At 42.9% G+C, this 19,199-nt stretch overlaps 2 protein-coding genes across 3 annotated transcripts in view; one reads left to right on the top strand and one right to left on the bottom strand.

The window, feature by feature from the left end:
- Window positions 1-19,199, top strand: part of LOC111266460 (pikachurin) — a 76,238-nt gene that overhangs the window by 38,212 nt on the left and 18,827 nt on the right. For both annotated transcript variants that reach the window (XR_002684112.2, XM_022843957.2), the window contains exons 4-6: window positions 7,495-7,649; window positions 9,838-10,048; window positions 10,330-10,531. Coding sequence is in view for 1 of the 2 variants with exons in the window: in XM_022843957.2 (XP_022699692.1) it covers window positions 7,495-7,649; window positions 9,838-10,048; window positions 10,330-10,531 (568 nt within the window). In the remaining variant the exon portion in view is untranslated. The remainder of the gene's footprint in view (window positions 1-7,494; window positions 7,650-9,837; window positions 10,049-10,329; window positions 10,532-19,199) is intronic.
- Window positions 11,154-19,199, bottom strand: part of LOC111266463 (L-xylulose reductase) — an 8,846-nt gene continuing 800 nt past the window's right edge. The window contains exons 2-6 of the mRNA XM_086970919.1: window positions 19,019-19,078; window positions 16,317-16,442; window positions 15,517-15,742; window positions 12,140-12,372; window positions 11,154-11,457 (exon numbers count right to left, since the gene is read on the bottom strand). Coding sequence (XP_086827045.1) covers window positions 11,287-11,457; window positions 12,140-12,372; window positions 15,517-15,742; window positions 16,317-16,442; window positions 19,019-19,078 — 816 coding nt within the window. The 3' untranslated portion in view covers window positions 11,154-11,286. The remainder of the gene's footprint in view (window positions 11,458-12,139; window positions 12,373-15,516; window positions 15,743-16,316; window positions 16,443-19,018; window positions 19,079-19,199) is intronic.

The raw sequence follows: 19,199 nt of genomic DNA, 5'->3' as shown, positions 1-19,199 counted from the left end.
TTCGTTGAAACAATCATATTCTTTAGAAACCCAGAATGCGAACAGGCAGCTAGCTAATCATCGAGCAGCCAAACGAGGTTGCCTCTCAAACTTGTGCCGGCCTTGTGTGGCTTACGGACCGGATATTGGCCCAGACGTGAGTGGTTCGAACAGCGACATCTGGCTTCCGTGTCGTCGGTGAAGGGATTTGGCCGATCGCGGAGAGACCTCTTGTTACCCAATGTCTACGGAAATGCGTCAGCGATAAGCTACTCAGATGACGATATTCACTGGCATTGATCGTATTGAACGCGAAGCGTCTACGTCTGTTCCACTACAAATGCAGCTAGTACGCAATGGCCTTACTAACCAACACAATGTTGTTTATCGAGGCAAAAAAGAATGGATGCATCCTGCTGCTTGACTATGTTAGAATTTACCGCTTGTCAGTATTTATTTCGCATAGACGATGTCTAAAAACCTCTACCAGCGAATGGACCGGAGCTCGTGTGACCTTAACCTATTCGACCTGTATCGTCTACGGCTGCGGAAAGCGCATTCGTATGCACACCGATGTGCGTTGTATGAACATTGTATGCATGTTCGCATGGTTGTCTGAATAGTACGGTAGAACACTGTTATCATACCTAATCAGATGACAATAAATAATAAATTTTATCAAATGTTCTATAAGAGTAGGCCGTTTCGTCCAAGTTTACAGTCAGATATAACGAAGGGGTTAATGGAGGTGTAAATCTCATTCGTGTCTAGTCTGTGGTTGGAAAGGGCTGCGTAGCATCCACTACGGAGATAACAGAGAGTACTTTAGAAAGAACTTACGTTTATGTACTAACGCAATTGCCACGTACTCATTGCAGTAGTGAAATATTGCAGTCTGCTATATTCTCTGAATCACGGTTAGATAACCTCTTATTCCTCGCGCCAAAAAATTCCCACGCTCTAGCTTTTTATTTATTTTCACCTCTTTAACCCCCTTGTGACAGAAAGGAATACAGTTTTTTTACGGAACAAAGACGGGCTCGTGAAAATCAGTTCTTCTTAGTAGCGCGTTAGAAGCTATAGATTGCTAACTATACGCGGCGGGTCGCCAATGGCCGACCATCCAATACACCGCCTGCGTGCGCACGACAGGTTAAAAAAGCAGAAAGAACTAGTGAAAATATATTCAAATGAATTTATACCAAGTGAGTTCGTCGATCGCCGACGAAAGGTAGTGACTAGTGAACTGATGATGAAAAGAGGGTAGGATTCATGCAAAGTGTCCTACTAAATGCACGTCTATTTGGTGTGTAGAAGTGAGGAGTCTGTGTTTACGAGAAGATTTGGCTGAGTGCACGCAATACTGAGAGAAGAGAAAAAGCAATACCGGCACCATCTAACGCTAGACTCACCGCTAGTCTCTGGTGAAGACTAACTTGGTAGACTTGTCGGCTATTTTAGGCAAAATGCTAGCGAGAGTTCATATCCTAGACGGATGAGATGGAAATTGTCGGCGTGTGCGGATATGTGAGCTCGCATATGCTTGTAGATTGAAGTGGACGGAATAAAGAACTTGAACTAGTGAAAGAAAAGCCTTTATATCATTTTATAGTAGATAGATAGTAAGCATGGGTATAGGACGACTTTTTTCTCACTCGAATCGAAGTCTATTTCTATTTTTTCCTGTGAGATTCTCCTAGTCAGAGATGTGGCCAAACAGTTGAGGCTAACCAGTAGGGCGAGGGCAGACTTGCTTGTGGTTTTTTGGCGGATACGCGTCTGCCAGCCGTGTGGCTTAATACAGTTTGGTACACGCTACACTAGAGCCCAACTAGGCCATTGTATTGCTATTGGTTTTTTCGACTACAAGATGCTTATAACAGCTTGCACTTTCAACAGCTAGCTCGCCCACCTTCTAAGATTGTTGGGGTTGATACCTTTTGGAAGGCATTGTGCATATTCTAGTCACGATAACTGGACTTGGCCAAGTCCGCCGCTACCCTGCATTGGTTGTCTAAGCCAATACCTTTTTTCGCATTAAGGCCGTACACGAGATGGCTAAGTAACTCCAATATGATCGAAGCTCCTGAATACCCTCTCGGGCAGGGGCTTTTGGACGAAATGATGCTGAACTGGGGGGTAACGAAGAGTTGGGAGAGCACTGGCGCTCATTGTTACAATTCGGAGTATGCTTCAAGGAGCTTACCTTCCACTTCTGCTTACTCTCACCTAGGCCTCACACAAGCTGAAGCACGTAACAAAACAGTTCCGTTCTGTTTACCCGCTCCTCTTCTATGCTGTACGTGTTACTGATCAATTCTATTCTATTTCATTTTGCAAACTCGTTTCTATTATAATCTACGCTCTACAGGTGGTATTTAATATATATCATTTTCTTAATATTTACCTGTTGTTAACGTACGTAAAGAGACGTAATTCTTAGGCTAAATACACTAACACACAGGTGTTGCTTACGACTTTTTTTCTCTCGATGTTATCCACTTCTGAGAGAAATGACAAAAAGTTTGCCGTACCGTGTGGGCAGTCATCAATTCCATTGGGTGATGGCTTTTCCATTTCTGTACAATTTCCTGCTTTGCATATGGCAGTGTATGCAAATAGCCGAGGAAGCGTCTCCTGTCGAACAACCGATTGATGATTGTTAATTGATGAAAGCTAATTGCGGGCGACTTTTTTTTCTCTATTTTGAACTGCTTAATACTCTGCCTTCTCCTCTGCACACCCAACAATCAAAGCATGTCCTGCGTATATATGAAAGTTTCGCCAAAACGACGAAAGGACCAAATGGCACGCTTTACCGACAGGGCAAGGGCCGATGGCCTATGGCCTATTTACTGAAGAGTACTCTAGCTATTTATTAATGCTTCAATTTTGTCGCCGCTGTCAGTGTTTCTGGTGCGCTTCCGCATAACAATAATTAGGGCGGCTAAAGTGAAGAGTCCTTAAGGGCGCCAAAAGCGTTTGATCCTCTCCCGATACTTGAAAGTCTGCCATCTATGACTTTTGCTGAACAAGCAACTGTGTCAGGTTGGCGATCGGCAGCGAAGTAGAAAAAGGATGGGGAGAAACAATGGCAAAACGACAACTGACACACTTCGTTTGGCCGTGCAAGTTGTGACCGCTGCGTGCTGTGCGTTTTATCTTGCTACAGGAATGAAGTAGTACAACGGCCCGACCTCTCCTCTAGTAGCTTCCCCATCTTTTTTCTTGTTTTTCTCCGCGCACAAAGTACAACTGCTATCGCAAACAACGTCCGAGGAGATGGCGTCAGGTTAGGGACCGAGTTTTCGTTCGGGGTCGGGACAGTCTACTGCAGTTATTGCTGTTGGGATTACTTCTACTACGGTACGGACGCAGTGGGTGGTTACTCCACCTGTCTTTGTCGCTCGTATCGTAAAGCTGTGTTTGCTGTTGTAATCGTGGAAAAGCTGGTGGCTTCTCTCTGCGGGTCGGCAGTCGCCTTGAGGGGCAGTGTTGCTATTAGTTGTCTCTCTGCGACCGGAGCTCGTAACCGGTCGGCAAAGCCAGTCATGGTCTGGGGTGACGTTGCCGGCATCGAATGACCGATTGTGGACGAAACAGCGAACAACGTCTTCACTCCCTCATTAGTTCTGTCTTGTTCTAAAATAAGAGGACGGGAAGAGATTTCCGAGGCGTTCTAGTCACGTCAGGTTTTTACTCAAGGTTGTTTCTTTTTCGCTCGAATTTGTGGTTTTCCTTATAGGAACGGAAACCGCTTCAGTAGTAGCAGCAGCAGCAGCGGCATTGGCTTCAGTCGATGGGAGAGAACGTCATGGCAAGACCAGGGCGGGCCGTAAAGTGGCTTTTACTGAAGCATCCCATTCGATTCCATACGCCTTAGTTGGGCTTAGTGCCAGCCAGCTGTGTTGGTTGGTTAATTGCTTGTGTGGTTGGCCGCCTGTTGAATATGTCGAATACGTATATTCTAAGATGACGTGTTTTTTGCAGACGAAGAGAAGGAACAAAAAGGCGGAAGGCAGACAAATTGGCCGTCCTTTTTTTAGATAACTCTTCTCGTGCTACATTGTGTACTAGCAACATAGCAGATGATCTAAAAATAACAAGCAAAGGGTAAATGGATGACATTGCTTTTGAGAGTTAAAATTATAGTGAGAGAAAAACTAAGCATCATTGAAAACTACATTTAGTATCGCCTTAGAAGCATATGTACGCCTATTGCCAATGGCAAGTACCGATATCACACATTATGCTTTACGTATAATACTGTACGGTATAAGAGCTTGACAGTGGCTTCCTAGCCGCTTTTTATAGATGTTTTTATTGTAAATCGTTGCCGGTAATGCCTTTGGATTTATTTCATGTCTCCAGTAACCTCCGAAAGCATTAGCCACGATGACAAACGAAGTCGAATGGACAGTTACTTGCAATTTTGTACTAATTACTTGTTTTTTATTTATTTATTCATTCTTCATCTTCGTTTTTTATTTAAACTTAATTACTGCGATATATACGGGCGATAGGATGCAGGAAGAACGGGGACTAGATGATATATACTCAGTAGTACAGCGCCGTAATCGTGGAGGAAGAAGCAAAAAAAAAAGAAACAACGTCGCGTATAGCTTACATTACAGCTTCAAGTGAAAGTATATCGCTGCGTTTAACTATAGGGCAATTTGAAACATAGACCTCGACAAACCATGCGAGCTATTTCAAACTTCGAATGAGTAACGTAAATGGCAGTGCTCTAAAAATGACTGGAGCATTAACGAAAAGTGACGCATGTGTTTTACAGACATATTGCCAAATTTCGTCATTTCAACGACGAACAGTTGGCTTGTACCGAATTCAGGAATAAATATTCGGAGAACCAGATAGAAATTGCACATGTTGGCCTTCTTCCAAGGCTCGTCAGGCTTGCTCTTCTAATAGAATTACAAAGCTCAGCTAACTGTTTCATCTCATCACCTTTCTCTCAAAATATGATGCAAGCCAACTGGCCATCAAGCCTCGTGCTTAAAGACGGCTTACGTTTATAAAACATGAACCTCCTTTCTTAAATTCAACAAAGCGCTTATGCTTCAAATTCTCACGACTGCCATCGTCGTGAGTGTTTCCTTTTCCAGCCCTAAAGTTCAATTTTTCACTAAAGTTTGATAAAGATTTTCATTGTGCTTAATAGCTTAGCGACTAACCGTACTGTCGAAAATTTACTCGGCGCAATCATTTGAGCTTTTTTAATAGCAATTTCCCCAAGTTTCTGTTGGCTTTTTTGCCTTCTCCGTTATATATTCCGGCCGTAATTTATACGAAAAACACGTACGACATACCTTCTTAAGCGATGCCTCGCTATATGCACCATAGAGAAATAAAGGCGTTAATAGACAGTTTTGAGTTGTCGCTTAAATATTTTTACCGGCTCACTTCCTTGCTATTAATCGTCATATAAAATTAAAATATTCATGTTTAGATCAATTACTTTGTTCTGTTTCCCCCCGACTAAGAACATGATCCAGTACTATTGAAGACTCTGTAAGTTGCGCCGTCGACAACGATGCATAACTGTGCCGAATACATCTTGCAATAGAATAAGTTGTCTCTAACCATTTTGCCAAACAACGAATAGAATGGTCATACGCCATTGGCAAGCTATCTGGTGGCTTTTGTTTGGATATGGGTAACCTTGTGGTCTGCGTCACAACTCGTGGTGTTAGTTGGCACTCTCCAAGCAGATGGAACCACTGCTGGATGGAAACAGTAGTTTGATAAAAGAGCGCTACGGCGTTGATAGCGTTTGTGTATGATCTTCTGAATCGATGTTTGTCTCCTGTCTTCGTTATTATTCCAGATAGAGCATTACTCGGAAACTATTCTGGATTTGATCCCCCTTTACTCATTTTTCAGCCCTGTAGAAACTGATCATTGTCCAGGTTGTTGAGGCGAGATCTCGTTTGCGACTTGTCGTAACGGCTAGATTTGTCGTCTTTCGGATCCATAGATCCGGTCGATGAGAGTCTGTGCCAGGTCCATGTAAAGGATTGAGTCGGCTGAACAGAGGCGATACAGAGCTGACAACAATACCAGCGATACTCTAAGCCTCGGTGGCATAGAGGGTGCGTTGGTTGTAAGATCGAAGAATCCCATCGTGAAGAAAACTGAGAGCCTAGTTTCTGGAAGTCGCTGGTTAATCGGCGGTCATTGAGATTCTCGCCATGCCATCATGAGAAAAATTTCTCAAGCCTTAGTTATTTACTGGAAAGTTGTCCCATGGTATGTCAAGATGGGCTGCTTTTGCACTGGGAAAATGAATGGAACTTCCCTTATCTGCACACCGTCAGCTTGAACATGGTGAATCGACAATAGTATCAGTGTAACGTCGCACCGCTGAGTACCATTATAACCTGCAGCTGCTGGTTTCTGCATTCGGCCGCTTGTTGGTATTACTAGGTTGCTATTGGCAGTTGTGGATCGCGCATTAATGAAAGGGCATTAATTTAAGACTCTGCTTCTGTTGCGGTTCTACCAATATCTTCTATTTCGCGTCTTCTAGCGCACTACATTGTTCGGATATTGGTAGAAAACATCCTTGAGCCGAAGCGTTGACACGATCTTTCTCTTTAATGTCTGTTCTTTCACCAACAATAAACACTATTAGAGTGCCGTGTATCCCGTACGATGTAAGAGGAAACTTGCTAGCAAATAACGATAGCATCAACCTTAACGATACTCGATCAAATGAACGAAACGTTTAAGGCGAAAATCTTATTTTATGCTATTTGTTGCTTAGCCGAGGGCATCTTCCACAACCATTGAAGCTAAAAAGCTGCATATTGTGCTCGAGATGTTAAAAACAAGGTATTCATATTAAAAAGCTCCCTGGTTGAACTATTGAGTGAACTATGAAATTGACAACACGAGCTCATAAATAAGTTTTTTTTTTTTTTTTTTTTTTTAGTTTTGTCCAACAAAGTATCCATCCTCGAGTACGATTGTGTGAATATTTTGGAGATTATTGAACTAGCTGTCAGGTCTAATTGTCAATCCCAAACAACGCATACGCAGACGGGGTCACTTAAACCTAAATGATTTACACTGCAAATAGTAAATGTCGTGATATGAACGTATGAACAAGGTAGATGTATAGATGCTTAAGTATAAACGGTATCCACGCGCATATCTCAACGTTAACGGTTGAAATGCGCACCATATTCACAGAGTATACCTGAGGTTTTCAGTTCGAACATTGATTTTTTTTTTATTTCAATCAAGTTTTATTGTTTGTTATTATTATCACTATTATTAGTTCACTGCGAAGTTAACTTTAACGAAAGTGAGTATGACGACTCTTCCTAAATCAATCAGTATTACACTATGGACAATGCAAATTTGCCCTACTGCCTAGAACATATGGCCGACTCCTAATCGAGACAGTTTATCTAGCATTAGGAATACACCGTCGGATAAATAAACAGTTCACTCAGAGAAGCTGACTTTTATTCATTCTGTGATTTTCAGCTGAGACTAATTCGAGTTCGAATGCGAGTTCAACAGAGGAAGCAACGACCGGGACTCCACCAAGCGGAACGCCAGAGAACCTAGCCCTTAATAATATTAATATGAATACCCTAGCAGCGACAACGACGGCCACTGCAGCGTCGACAACGGATCAGGTCAGAATCAAAATTGTTCGTCTGATCACACACACGAATACACATCCTGTGGCATAACGGGATCTGTTTATTTTGAAACGAAAAGGCTTTAGCCTTTTCGTTACCTCAGTAAAGATATATCAATAAAGAATCCTAACGAATGGCCTCTATTCAACGGCACCAAGCGAATGGTCTGATGTTAAATAACTCATAGCAAATAAATATATATGATGGCTTGTTGTTTACGTGGGTGGCACCGTCATCGGGATGGAAGCATTGCACTGAGTGCTGGAAAAACATCACTGAATATGAAGTTGTGTATTGCACAGTTTCGTATAAGAAGCTTTTTTGGCACTTACATCTAGAATAAGGGCTTCGTAAATTATTCATATGACCCTGTTTCAGAACAAGGTAACTTTTTGGTTTTTATCTACACGCCTTGTGTAGTACTGATCTGTCTATTGGTGCGACCCCAAGGCGATAAAAACATTTGAATAGTGAATAAACTTACCATTCCATAAACTTATGTGTTACACATGAAAATGCCCTGTTACTTTTGTTGTTACAGGGTGCTACCTATGTTCGAAAGTAAATATTTTTACAATAAGCAGTTATGTCTGTCAGTCGTATCGTAAAGTGCGTCACGGATTACATTTCGGCGTTGTTCCATCTTTCTATACCGATAATCGTCGACTTCTTTTGTTTTATTTTGTCTTAAATAAATACATTGTTAAATTTCAGACATCATAGAATCACCACGATCGTAGCGTATGATCAGGAACGAGCAAAACTTGATTATTTACTTAACCAAGAGAATCGAATTGCTTATTTTTTTTTATCCATTCGCTTATCAGGAACCAGGCGAATGGCCACTTAAAGGGGGTTTAAGGCTCATATAAGCAATATATATATATATATATATATATATATATATATATATATATATATGGCACAGCAAAGCTCTACGTTTGCCGTGCTTACTAGGTAGCATTTCGGACGAATCGCTTTTCCACAACAGAAGGTGGCAGCACTTGCCAAACCGCTCGACCTAACTCGACTTAAGTGCTCTGTGTATGCTGAGCTTCGCTGATAGATGCTACAGTGGTCGTAGAACTATCGGAACATAACGAGGTCCGAACTATGAAGATGTCGATCGTGGTTTCCAACTGGTTTGTTCCAAAGCTTGCAGTCAAAACTCAGCCACCTCGTCATATAAACATGCATAGCTGAGTGCAAAGCATCCATTTCCATCTTTAACATTCCAGGAACTCCCAGGTCTCCAAACCTCGCATACTTACACCCTTGCGAGAATCGTGGCTCGCGCAGGTAGTTTATATTCGTGGGTTGAACAGCCGTTCGGCTTTCTCTAAAGCACTCCATCCTGTCATTCCCCATCGTTCGCGCTGACTGCACCATACGATGAAGCATGGTGTTCACAACCGAGTCAGCTTGTCGGTAAATAACTCGCTAATGTGTTAAGATTAAAGTCGCCATCTCCCTGGGAGATAAATAAGCGTTGGTGCCTACTTGCGTAGCTGGGAGTGGCAGCAGCTAGTGACGGGTTTGCTTGTAAGTTGTCGTAGGCCTGGTATAGGATTGCATGACTTCCTATCGTAGAATCGCCGCGGTGTACCTTTATAGTATTTCTATAACAGTGGCGGTAGACTTCGTTTTGTCAATTGCTTCTATCGCTACTGCTAGGGCTGGGTCGCGTTCCCGTAACGCTGATCCTGAATACATTCAGACATGTCTGATTAATGTTATTCTTGCAGGGGGAGGCAAGTAGCAAGGAAACAGGAGGGGAATGATTTCAGGGCGTCGTACCGCACGTATAAAAAATTGGGGGAAAAAGAAAAAGCTACAACACTATGGGAACCGATTAGAAAGAGTCATTAGAATGTACATCGATGCATATTTCTGAAACTACTATATATATGCTTCTAACATTTAGAAAAAAAATAGCATAGCGACATCTTTGTGATTACTGTGGATCTACCATCGTTTGTCAATTGAGCAGTTGCCGTTGTTTTGTTGTCTAACTGCTAAATATGATTTTTCTGTTTATTTGTGTTTATTTAATAGTGGTATTAATAATGATTTTATTATTATTATTATAGTAATCGTATTATACTTACTATTTTAGTTCTTACTTCTATTTGTGTTTTAACCGCTCTCGGTTGTTTCTGTTTCTCACTGTCGATGTGGGTAGACAACCGGCTGCGCGGAGACCGATGGAGACGATGGCGGTGGCCCCGGAGTTTCGCGGGAAGTTGACGACGATTACGACGATGATTACGTGGCGTTCTGGAGTTGCGACCAACTCAGCTGCCAGAATGGGGGACAGTGTGTCGCCACGCAGGCGGAAGGCGGCGTACGCTGCAACTGCAAACTCGGCTTCGCCGGTCCTTACTGCAACGAAGGTACATTCACAGCTCGGCCTTTCTCACAACACTAACGGGGGCTGGCGCTCATCTCCATTTTTCTTTACCGTAGCTGACAAACGTACGCATATTGGCAACAAATAATACGGTGCAATTTACTGACTAGGCTGAACGAATGCGAATAGCAACCTGTATTTATTCCATGAAATCGGTTCATTCATTGATTCAGTCGTCCGCTTCGATATGGCTCTTCAACTCTTGTTTGCTTTCTTTGAAAGTATGCTCTCGATTGTCGTATCTGTCGATTTTTTTCTTTTCAGAAATGGACGTGAAGTACCCGAGCTTCAGTGGTAATTCGTACATCGTTTTGCCGACGCTGCGTGACGCCCACCGATCGATGCAAATTTCGTTAGAATTTAAACCCGAAACGCATAATGCCTTGCTTCTGTACAGCGGCGAACAGGCCAATCTTCAAGGCGATTACGTAGCTATTTTGCTTGTCGAAGGATTCGTCGAGTTTCGGTGAGCCACACAGTTATAAAGAAATATCTGCGTAGATATATATATATATATATATATAAAGAAATATCTATAACGACATGTGGATATAATTCGTCATTGAAAACAAATGTTTGCTCAACTATTTTATTAGTTGATAGTTATATAGATACAAGTCGTTTTTTTTTCTTAATATTTACAGGGTGTTTCCTTAAGGTTTCTCTTTTATTAGGCGAGCTTTCACGTCAACTTCGGTTTGGCGAGCAGGGTAAGAAGCATCTTCCAGGCCCAAGTTGTAATTTGAATTTGCTAAAAAAAAATTTCTGACCGTGTTTCTGGGGCATGGTGTGCTCGGGGGGCATGGCACAAATGCTCCAGACTGTTTCGATAGCCGCTTGACCCCCGGTAAAGACGAAACAATATTTAGATATGAAACCGATTATTTTTCATTAAGAAAATACTTATATTTGAAGCCTGAGCTGGAAATAAAAACGTTACTCACAGTACAACGAAAGGGAGTGAGCACTTTGCAACATTGAACTTAGCTAGGCACCGCGTGCGGGAAAAAGGAGACTGAACATCTGAAATATACCATTTTACAAAATATCTAAGTATTGAAAAGTGTGCGAAATGAACAAATCACGTATTAGCATAAATGTCTATAGTTTATTTGATATTTACTTATTTTTGTTAGCATACGATAAATCCGACAGATCCATATTACGGAGCACCAACGAAAGGAATAATATCAACGTCTTGCTCATACAGAGCTGTTAGGGCTAGCAAGCAGTAAAACCACCATCAATTGGTAATATAGTACCCGTGATCATGGCTGACTTATCAGAAAGCAAATACAGGACAGCATCTGTTACATCCTCGGGCGTCGCAAACCGTCCTAGCGGAATCTTGTCTTTCATTCCTTTAGCTTTTGCCGGATCCGACCAGCCAACCTAAATTAGACAAGCAGGACGAAAAAGCCTTTAGTCGTGGCAGGTAAGCTAGCTTTAGCGGTCGATTTCTGTCAGCCAAGGGCAAGGATAAGGAAGAATAAAAGCAGCATGTATAAAAGTAGCGACTTGGTCTAATAGACCTCCAGAACCTTCTGCGACGGATATTTAAAAAAAAACTGTACCAGTCTCGTACTAAGCTTGTCGGAATAGTACCAGCAACAAAAAACATTAAGAGAGCCGCGGGAAGCAAACGACTCGCTAATATGTCGCGGGGTCGTAAAATGTTACAAAAGTAAAAAAGGAAGGGTACTGAATTGTCTAGTTGGTGCAGCCAAGGAAGGGGCATCCGTTGTAGCAAGGACGTTAGGAATTTCCATCGCTTTATGCTTATGCCCTTTTGCTAGCCAACCCCTGTACTAGCGCCACCGGAGCTAGAAAGAAACCCGTTTTCATCTAGCCTCTGTATGCTGGTTGAGGCCCAAGGTCCTAAGAGGCAGGACCTTATTATCACATCATGGGTTCATATCGAAGTAACGAAAACAGTCATATAGCTGGTTTATTTATATATACCTATTTCCAGATCGTTGCGAATCGATTCTATCATACACTTGTCTGTTTGAGATATAGATGTGTTAATCCACACATTCAGACACTTCGATACTTCCACGCCGAAAACACTTACTTGCGACATGGGAGTGAGTGTAACCGTAGGATTTACAGAATTCACTCGAATGTTATATTGTCCAAGCTCCAGAGCGAATACCCGTGTCAGCTGATCTAGGGCGGCCTTCGAAGCTGCATATACCGCATGATCTTGAATAGCACTTATTCCTGCTTGCGAAGATATATTGACGATGGCTCCGTGTTTGTTCGACTTCATATGCGGTAAACAACACTGGATAACATTGATCGCCGCTGCAATAAACCATCAAGATGAGAACATTAGCGCTAGTCAGCCTATTCTCAATTAAAATTCTCCGCCTAGATAACCTAAACCTTGAGGCTAAGGTTTGAACAGCTCAATATTTGTAACGCTCTGACGGATGAAGATTATTTTCATTGTTCTAGTTATCGATCTCAATTTAACGATTATTCATTTTCATCAGTTGCTTCTTGCTCTTAGGTCGACTATATTCGAATTCTTGTTGTTGGTTGACTCCCATCACTTTCCTCCGATCGGATGATCACCCCGAACTATGCTCATTTTTCCACGTTTCGGTCAACAAGAAAAATTGCTATACACCGAAATATAGTTAGGCTGCGCATACACTGAACCCAATTTGCGCTCCCTCCTTCGGCCACCTATATGCCCATCCGTCTGCTTGACGTCGATCGATATCCTCCGTACATGTATCGTATGAGATGGGTGGTCCAGGACATGATGCGACATCGAACGCTCACGGCGACAACGAGGATGACGATGACGGCAACGAAGAACGCTGAACATTGTGAAGGCACTTGCCGACGGCCAGGCGCCTGCCGCCCCTGCTGCGGCCAAATGCTACGTTGGTTCATATTGTACTATCTGTTAGGCAACAGCAGCAGGCGATTGCTACCAGCGTCGTGTTCGATTTTCATAGAAGGGAAACCATCTTTCATTGGAAAGTGATCCCATCCTGGCAGAAGGTCCGCCAAGCTTGCGAATCTCCTGACACAACTTTGCTGCCTGGCTAACAGGAACAAGCAAAGGAATAGAAGCTGAGGTTTTTTTACTGGAGAGGAAGAAGGTCTGCCGTAGGGAAGATGGGATGCAGAGGCAAAAAAGTAAAGGATACGATGTCAGTTGCGAGGTTGCCGGCTGGGATGAGTTTCTTGGCCAATTTTCCCTCGTTCTCCAGGTTCTGTCTGCCAACCGCCACTCAGCGTTTGATCGCCCCTTTCTACAAGTGCTACTGCAGCTCCTTGAAAGCGACTATACCCAATGACCGATTCACCGCTCTACTGCGTTTTGTCGCAACTTCCACACCCCACTAATACCATTAGAACTCGTACTATTATTGATCATACTAGCGCTACAGCTATCTTTCTGCGAGTAGTCCCAGAGCGCAGAAGGGATACGATACTGGTATTGGCTACACGACAACACCAGTCAATGACCCTACGCGATACTACTTCACGACATTGCACGGAAGAGCAGGCGCCTATCAGTCACAAAGAGCGGAGCGAAAAATGGGGGCTGGTCTCGTCTGAGCTAGCGTGGCGGCGTCGGACAACCGGGTAGTCGGAAAAGGTAAGCCACGCAGAAGGGAGGCTCTGGTGCACAGCACTCAGCTGGTCGATGCTAGGAAGTACTACCGAATTCAATAGACGGCAGCCAGACGGACTACGGATGTTCGACAAAAGAAAACAAAGTCAATATTATTTACGGTGCAGAAGCGACTCAGGGCGTCGTAGTAACATCGTTGCACTAGGGAAAACTCAGAAGGTAAAGACCTAGAAGTAGCGACCACTTCGAAGCACATCGACAGCAATAGCGCTGTCGGTGGCGACGTGGCAGCAACGGAGCGGTGTACAAAGTCATGGAGTGGCTACCGTATATCGAACTAGAAAAGAACGCAGAAGACTAGCATGTCAGCTCGCAGGCTTATGCAGCTCAGGTGGCCTACAGACTCTGCCTTTTGCCGATCCGTTCCGCCTCTTAATCGAGTGCATTGAACTGTTCTTTTGACCCTGTTCACTCCACCCGTAGAGGGAAAATGTTGGTGGAAAAGGATCAGCCACGACTATCGAGCAATAGCTCCAGGACGATGGTCGACTGAGTTTGGCAACTGATACGTCGTTTATTTCAGTAAGAGAAGAAAACTTGCGTACAGGTTGTCTGAACGGCTGCTTGCCAACCAGCAAAACGACACAGACGCAGTTATCTACGGTCGCCTGTTAACCAAAAAAGGTAAAGCCCTTAGAACCGAAAACAGACAGAGAGAACGTGAGAAAAAATGGCAGGTCGAGCTGGACGAGTTTTATGTATATTAGAGTAAAAAATGTTTACTATTAATTTGTTGCGTTCTTCAGTCAATTTAAATCGTTTCTTTATGGCAACAAAATTGAAAAGATAACACAGTTATTAGAGAAGAGAAAGACTAAAGAAAACCCGAGGGGAGAGTAGGCTTTTTTCCCAGTAGTTACGTCATATTGAAGGTGAATGGATGAACCAAAGTGCTTGGAATTGTAATAGGGGATTTCAATTGGGATGTTAAAGCTGTTTTTTTACCGAATGAATGAAAAAGGTATGCTTTATTTGCCTGTATGGACGTCGAGGAACTCAGTTCCTCAAAATGAAGTACTTAAAAAAATATAAATAAAAAATATTATCATAATGATTTGTAATGTTGACGTATGAAATGTTTGTTTCAAGTTAGATCTAACTTGAAACAAACATTTAGTTAGATCTAACTAGATAGAATAGTTAGATCTAACTATTCTACGCGGTCCTTCACGGTAGTAAGCTAACGTAAAGTTCTGACTTTGTATAGTAGCTTTCATCGGACGGTTGTTTTTCCTCTACTTTTTTTAAACCCCGCTAGAAAAAGACACGCTAGTAGATAGTCTATAGTTAAAATGAAAAAAAAAAGCGTAGTTCTAATGAGACTGTGCCATCTGTAATTGAGCATTTAAAACAAGTTACTTAAGGAAAAGTTTATGCAAATCGGTATCACTAATTTCTTTCTGTAAGGTTCCCCGGTAGGTAGAGTTTATACAATTACGGCATTTAAATAAACTATACGACTTCGCATTTTAACAGTTACGAATTTATTGAAAATTTTATGCCTTCTTTCGAGCCTGACGGAAATGATCTTCTGAGTGATGAAATATGCAAAACAACGTAAGCACTGCCGTTTATAATATGATCCCAATATTGAGCTGAAAACTTTTATATATATAAATCTTATTTCGAACTCTGACAAATAGGACTTGTCAGAGTTCGGAATTATATACATTTCAATAAGGGCCCAAAAGGAAAGATATATATCCCACACACAATATTTAAATGCCCACTTACATAAACCAAGGCAAATATCTATTTGCTTCCTGTAAGATCAAGCAAAGTTCTGTAGCTACCTTTGGTGTTTAGGTTGAAAGTTTTATTAAATGCCGATTCGGTGATGTGGCCAACAGGCTCCAACAGGGCGACTCCCGCATTATTAACGACCAGATCGGCCTTGGTATACTTAAGTGCGTGCTCGGTAGCTTCCCAATCCGTTAAGTTACAACATATAATTTGAATTTCCTGACATTCCTGTTTTAACTTCTCGAGATGTTCGAGCGTTCTCGACACCGCGATTACCTATGCCAGAGAACATGAGGGAGAAAAAGGGACGCTTAATAGGTAAAAATCACAGTTAAATGGATTATAACTAGGTAATCTATCCATTACCATCCGGTTGAACGTTATGTAACACATCTTACGTGGCTTTTGTTGTCTCCTGGTTATTCAGGTAAACCAATCACGTTATTAACGTTACACGCATGCATGTATTTTACCTATCGCCTAAGTAGAACCGAGCTGTTTGGAAAGCTGTTAGCCGAGACCCAGTTCTTGTTCGTTTTCTGTCGTAGATCCGGTCGACCGTCGCCTGGCTCATGAGGTCGTAAGGACCTTAACGAGAGGAAACATCGAACTGGCTCGAGGTGGTTCACCATGTTTACGTGAGCTGTTATTCAGTGGATTCTGCCTGGACAGATACCGTCAACTTGCAGGCGCCCCGGGATATGTAATAAGAACAAATGGAAATTGGCCAAACTTGTATTTGTTCGGAACGTGGGGCACATCGTGAAGTCGGGTACTTTCTGCAGACGTAGGAACGGTCTATGTGGCCGCACAATTGTCATCCCCGTGTTTAGTGAAGATGAAAACTTACATGAGCACCCGCTTTATACAGCTGTTTGCAGATGACGTAACCAATCCCACTGCCTGCACCTGTGACGAGTGCAGTTTTATTCTTGAGACCGTATTCGGCCAAGCTTACTATCGAGCGCCCAGGCTCCTGAAACAATGTCCAGATAAGATGGAAATATTTTGGTTAAAATAAAAAAATATAGAGTAAGAGCGCAGGCGAGAGGAAGAGCCCACAACATCTACGTGAGACGCAAATCGTATCTACGGAAGAGACGCTAGCGATTTTCGGGACTTGAGAATGTCTTTGGAGAGTAAATCTGAATCTTGACATTTTGACGCGAAGTGCTGTTCAACGGGGAACTCTAGGCTGCAGAAAGGTCCTAAATGCCAGATATGCCGGGAACTAGCAGACTAATTAAAAGCAATATTGCTTACCTAAAAGAAATGTTACAAGTCGAACGAATGGCCAGTGTAAAGCTTCTTGTTTTCCAACACTTTGATTATATAATTGCGACACGGCGTTATGATCATTACAAATGTTCTGCAACGAAGCTAAATAATGACGCATTCCTCATGTTGCCATAGCCACAATTATAATTCACATCCTGACAATATATAACTAGATAAATAATCGAGGTAGGCTGTACGTTTAATTAAAACGATTGTAGATATACATTTCGACTTCGTATTTCGTTCTCTGCTGTATAACTCGCACTACTAATTTGGGCCAGAGACGGGAACCAGTCCAGTCCCAGCAACAACCCCCAAAACTTATTCTTAAGACGGTGCGCCGCGCTCCTGAAACAAATCAAGAAGAGACTTTGAAGGAGCATCCACCGGCTGTATTTTAAACTGACCGGTCATGTCCTGTTTTCAAATTCTATTGACCTCGTCCAGCTTATTTATCTCGAGGTCATGCCAACATCTGTTCCACTCTGACCGCCTAGCCCAGCTGCATTGTTTCATTCGGTAGGGCTTTCGACCACGGTCGTACACTCATATCCAACCTGTCGTCCGATCCAAACTAGAACAGTGTCGGTTTCGATCCGTTCGACCACCCCAACGTTACGGCGGTTTACGGTCGGCCCCAAAACTTAATAATAAGTAGTGCGTTTCGCATGCATTTGCGCCGCTCTTCGTCACATAATATTCCACATCTATTTCATATCCTCTATATATATATAACGTAATGTGTCACAAATGAAGCGATGTCATCAACATGCACCCCTTACCATTGTTACAAAAAGAGGCACCAGCAATCACCTCGGCTTTCACAGCATCACCAACAGCCAGCAACTGCTTTCATTAGAATGCGGGTGTTCATAGGAGTGATTTGCCGACGTTATCGCTAGGTTGTCGCCGTTGATGCACTGGAAACAAAGAAGAAGAACCTCTTAGGCTAACAACATTGCAACTAGCGAGTGTTTGTATAAATGAAGACATCATTGCATAAGGAAGTCATACAAAAAAAGCAGCAGTAAAGGTGGCCCAGGCGGGCCAACGACTTTCAGCCTGAGCTAGATCACATCGCTGTCACCGCGTAACAAGCTGACAACGTGCGCAAAAAACAGCACGCCACAAAAAACTCGAACCAAGAACGGGATCACTTGGCGAAAATTTGGCCGGGTCGAGTGAAGAACTCGCAATTGCGCTAACAGAGCACCGAATACAGATGATCGTTACGTCAATAAACAAACATAATGCAAATGGACAAGTCCTGCAGTTCTGGTGGCCGATTAGTGCTGCGCCATTGAGAATTAGAAGGGAGACAGTAGACCGGTAAGATGCAGTGGTATTACCACTACTTGCAATCGTATCGAGCAATAATGTTTCGAACGATTTCGGTGAGCGAACAGCATTACCTTACTGTTCGAATTGAAGATTTATCTGTCATCCATATCATATTCTCATTGAGCAGCTAATGTTTGCCTCACTCATTGACAGCTGCTGGCTACGCTATGGCTAACCATTACAAGTAGGCAGCCTAATGCTATCGTGTAGAACGTGAACTAGCATTTCTAATAACCCAGTTGGGTTTGACGGTTGCTGGGGCTCCCGACGATAGCTCACGCGGCGCAGCTTAGCTGGACGAGATGGCACTTTCGGTCCACTTGAACGCAGCCATCGTATCCAGCGATCTAAGTGGCTATAGCCAGCAGGATTAGCGAAGGGCACGAAATGAGATGATCTACAACAGTATTTGCCTGTTACGTACGCACATCATTGTCGGCGATCAGATCGCAGACCAGCGAGCGAATTTTCAACTATTAGCGATAGCGAAATCCAACGAAACGCGATGATGGTGATACTCATGCGGACACCGCTAATGTTATGGAAAATGCCGCCCACCTACGAACCCAAAGCCAAAATCTATTAGCTAGCTACGCTAACAGCATAACAAGAGCTAAACAAACAGAGAAAATAACGACTGAAGTGGTGACGCGATACCACGTTCGAAATCGTCTGTGCAAGACAACCAGATCTCGCGATACGATAGACTAGTCTACAGGGCTCGTTTTTCTTGTCGCCATTTGCCTATTTTGTTACCGTTGAACCGACTGGTTTTTTTTTTTAATAGGCAGGTAGACACTCTTCGCGACGTCGAAAAAACGCCTCCATCAATGTACAGCTCATCAATGATCTCAAACAGAGAGAATTTGAATGACCAAATCGGAGGCATTGCCCCAGGGATCGAACGACAATTTCAAAAATTACAATACTTACGCTAGAACTACGATCGTTCCGTTTTCGTACCGAGTTATGGTGCGTAGTCACTCCACAGCACTAGAGGACTGGAGTCTGGCGTCTCTGGAGAGCTGATGGACTCTGCGTCCAGAGTCCAGTATTTTGTTTGATCGCTTCCCGCGCATTCTCTGTATGTCCCTATACGTATACAAGTATATAT

This window comes from Varroa jacobsoni, unplaced genomic scaffold, assembly GCF_002532875.2.
Source record: "Varroa jacobsoni isolate VJ856 unplaced genomic scaffold, vjacob_1.0 scaffold_1085, whole genome shotgun sequence".
Classification (NCBI taxonomy): Eukaryota; Metazoa; Arthropoda; class Arachnida; order Mesostigmata; family Varroidae; genus Varroa; species Varroa jacobsoni.
Note: the sequence above shows the minus strand (reverse complement) of the source record. Positions and strands in the feature narration are given on the sequence as shown.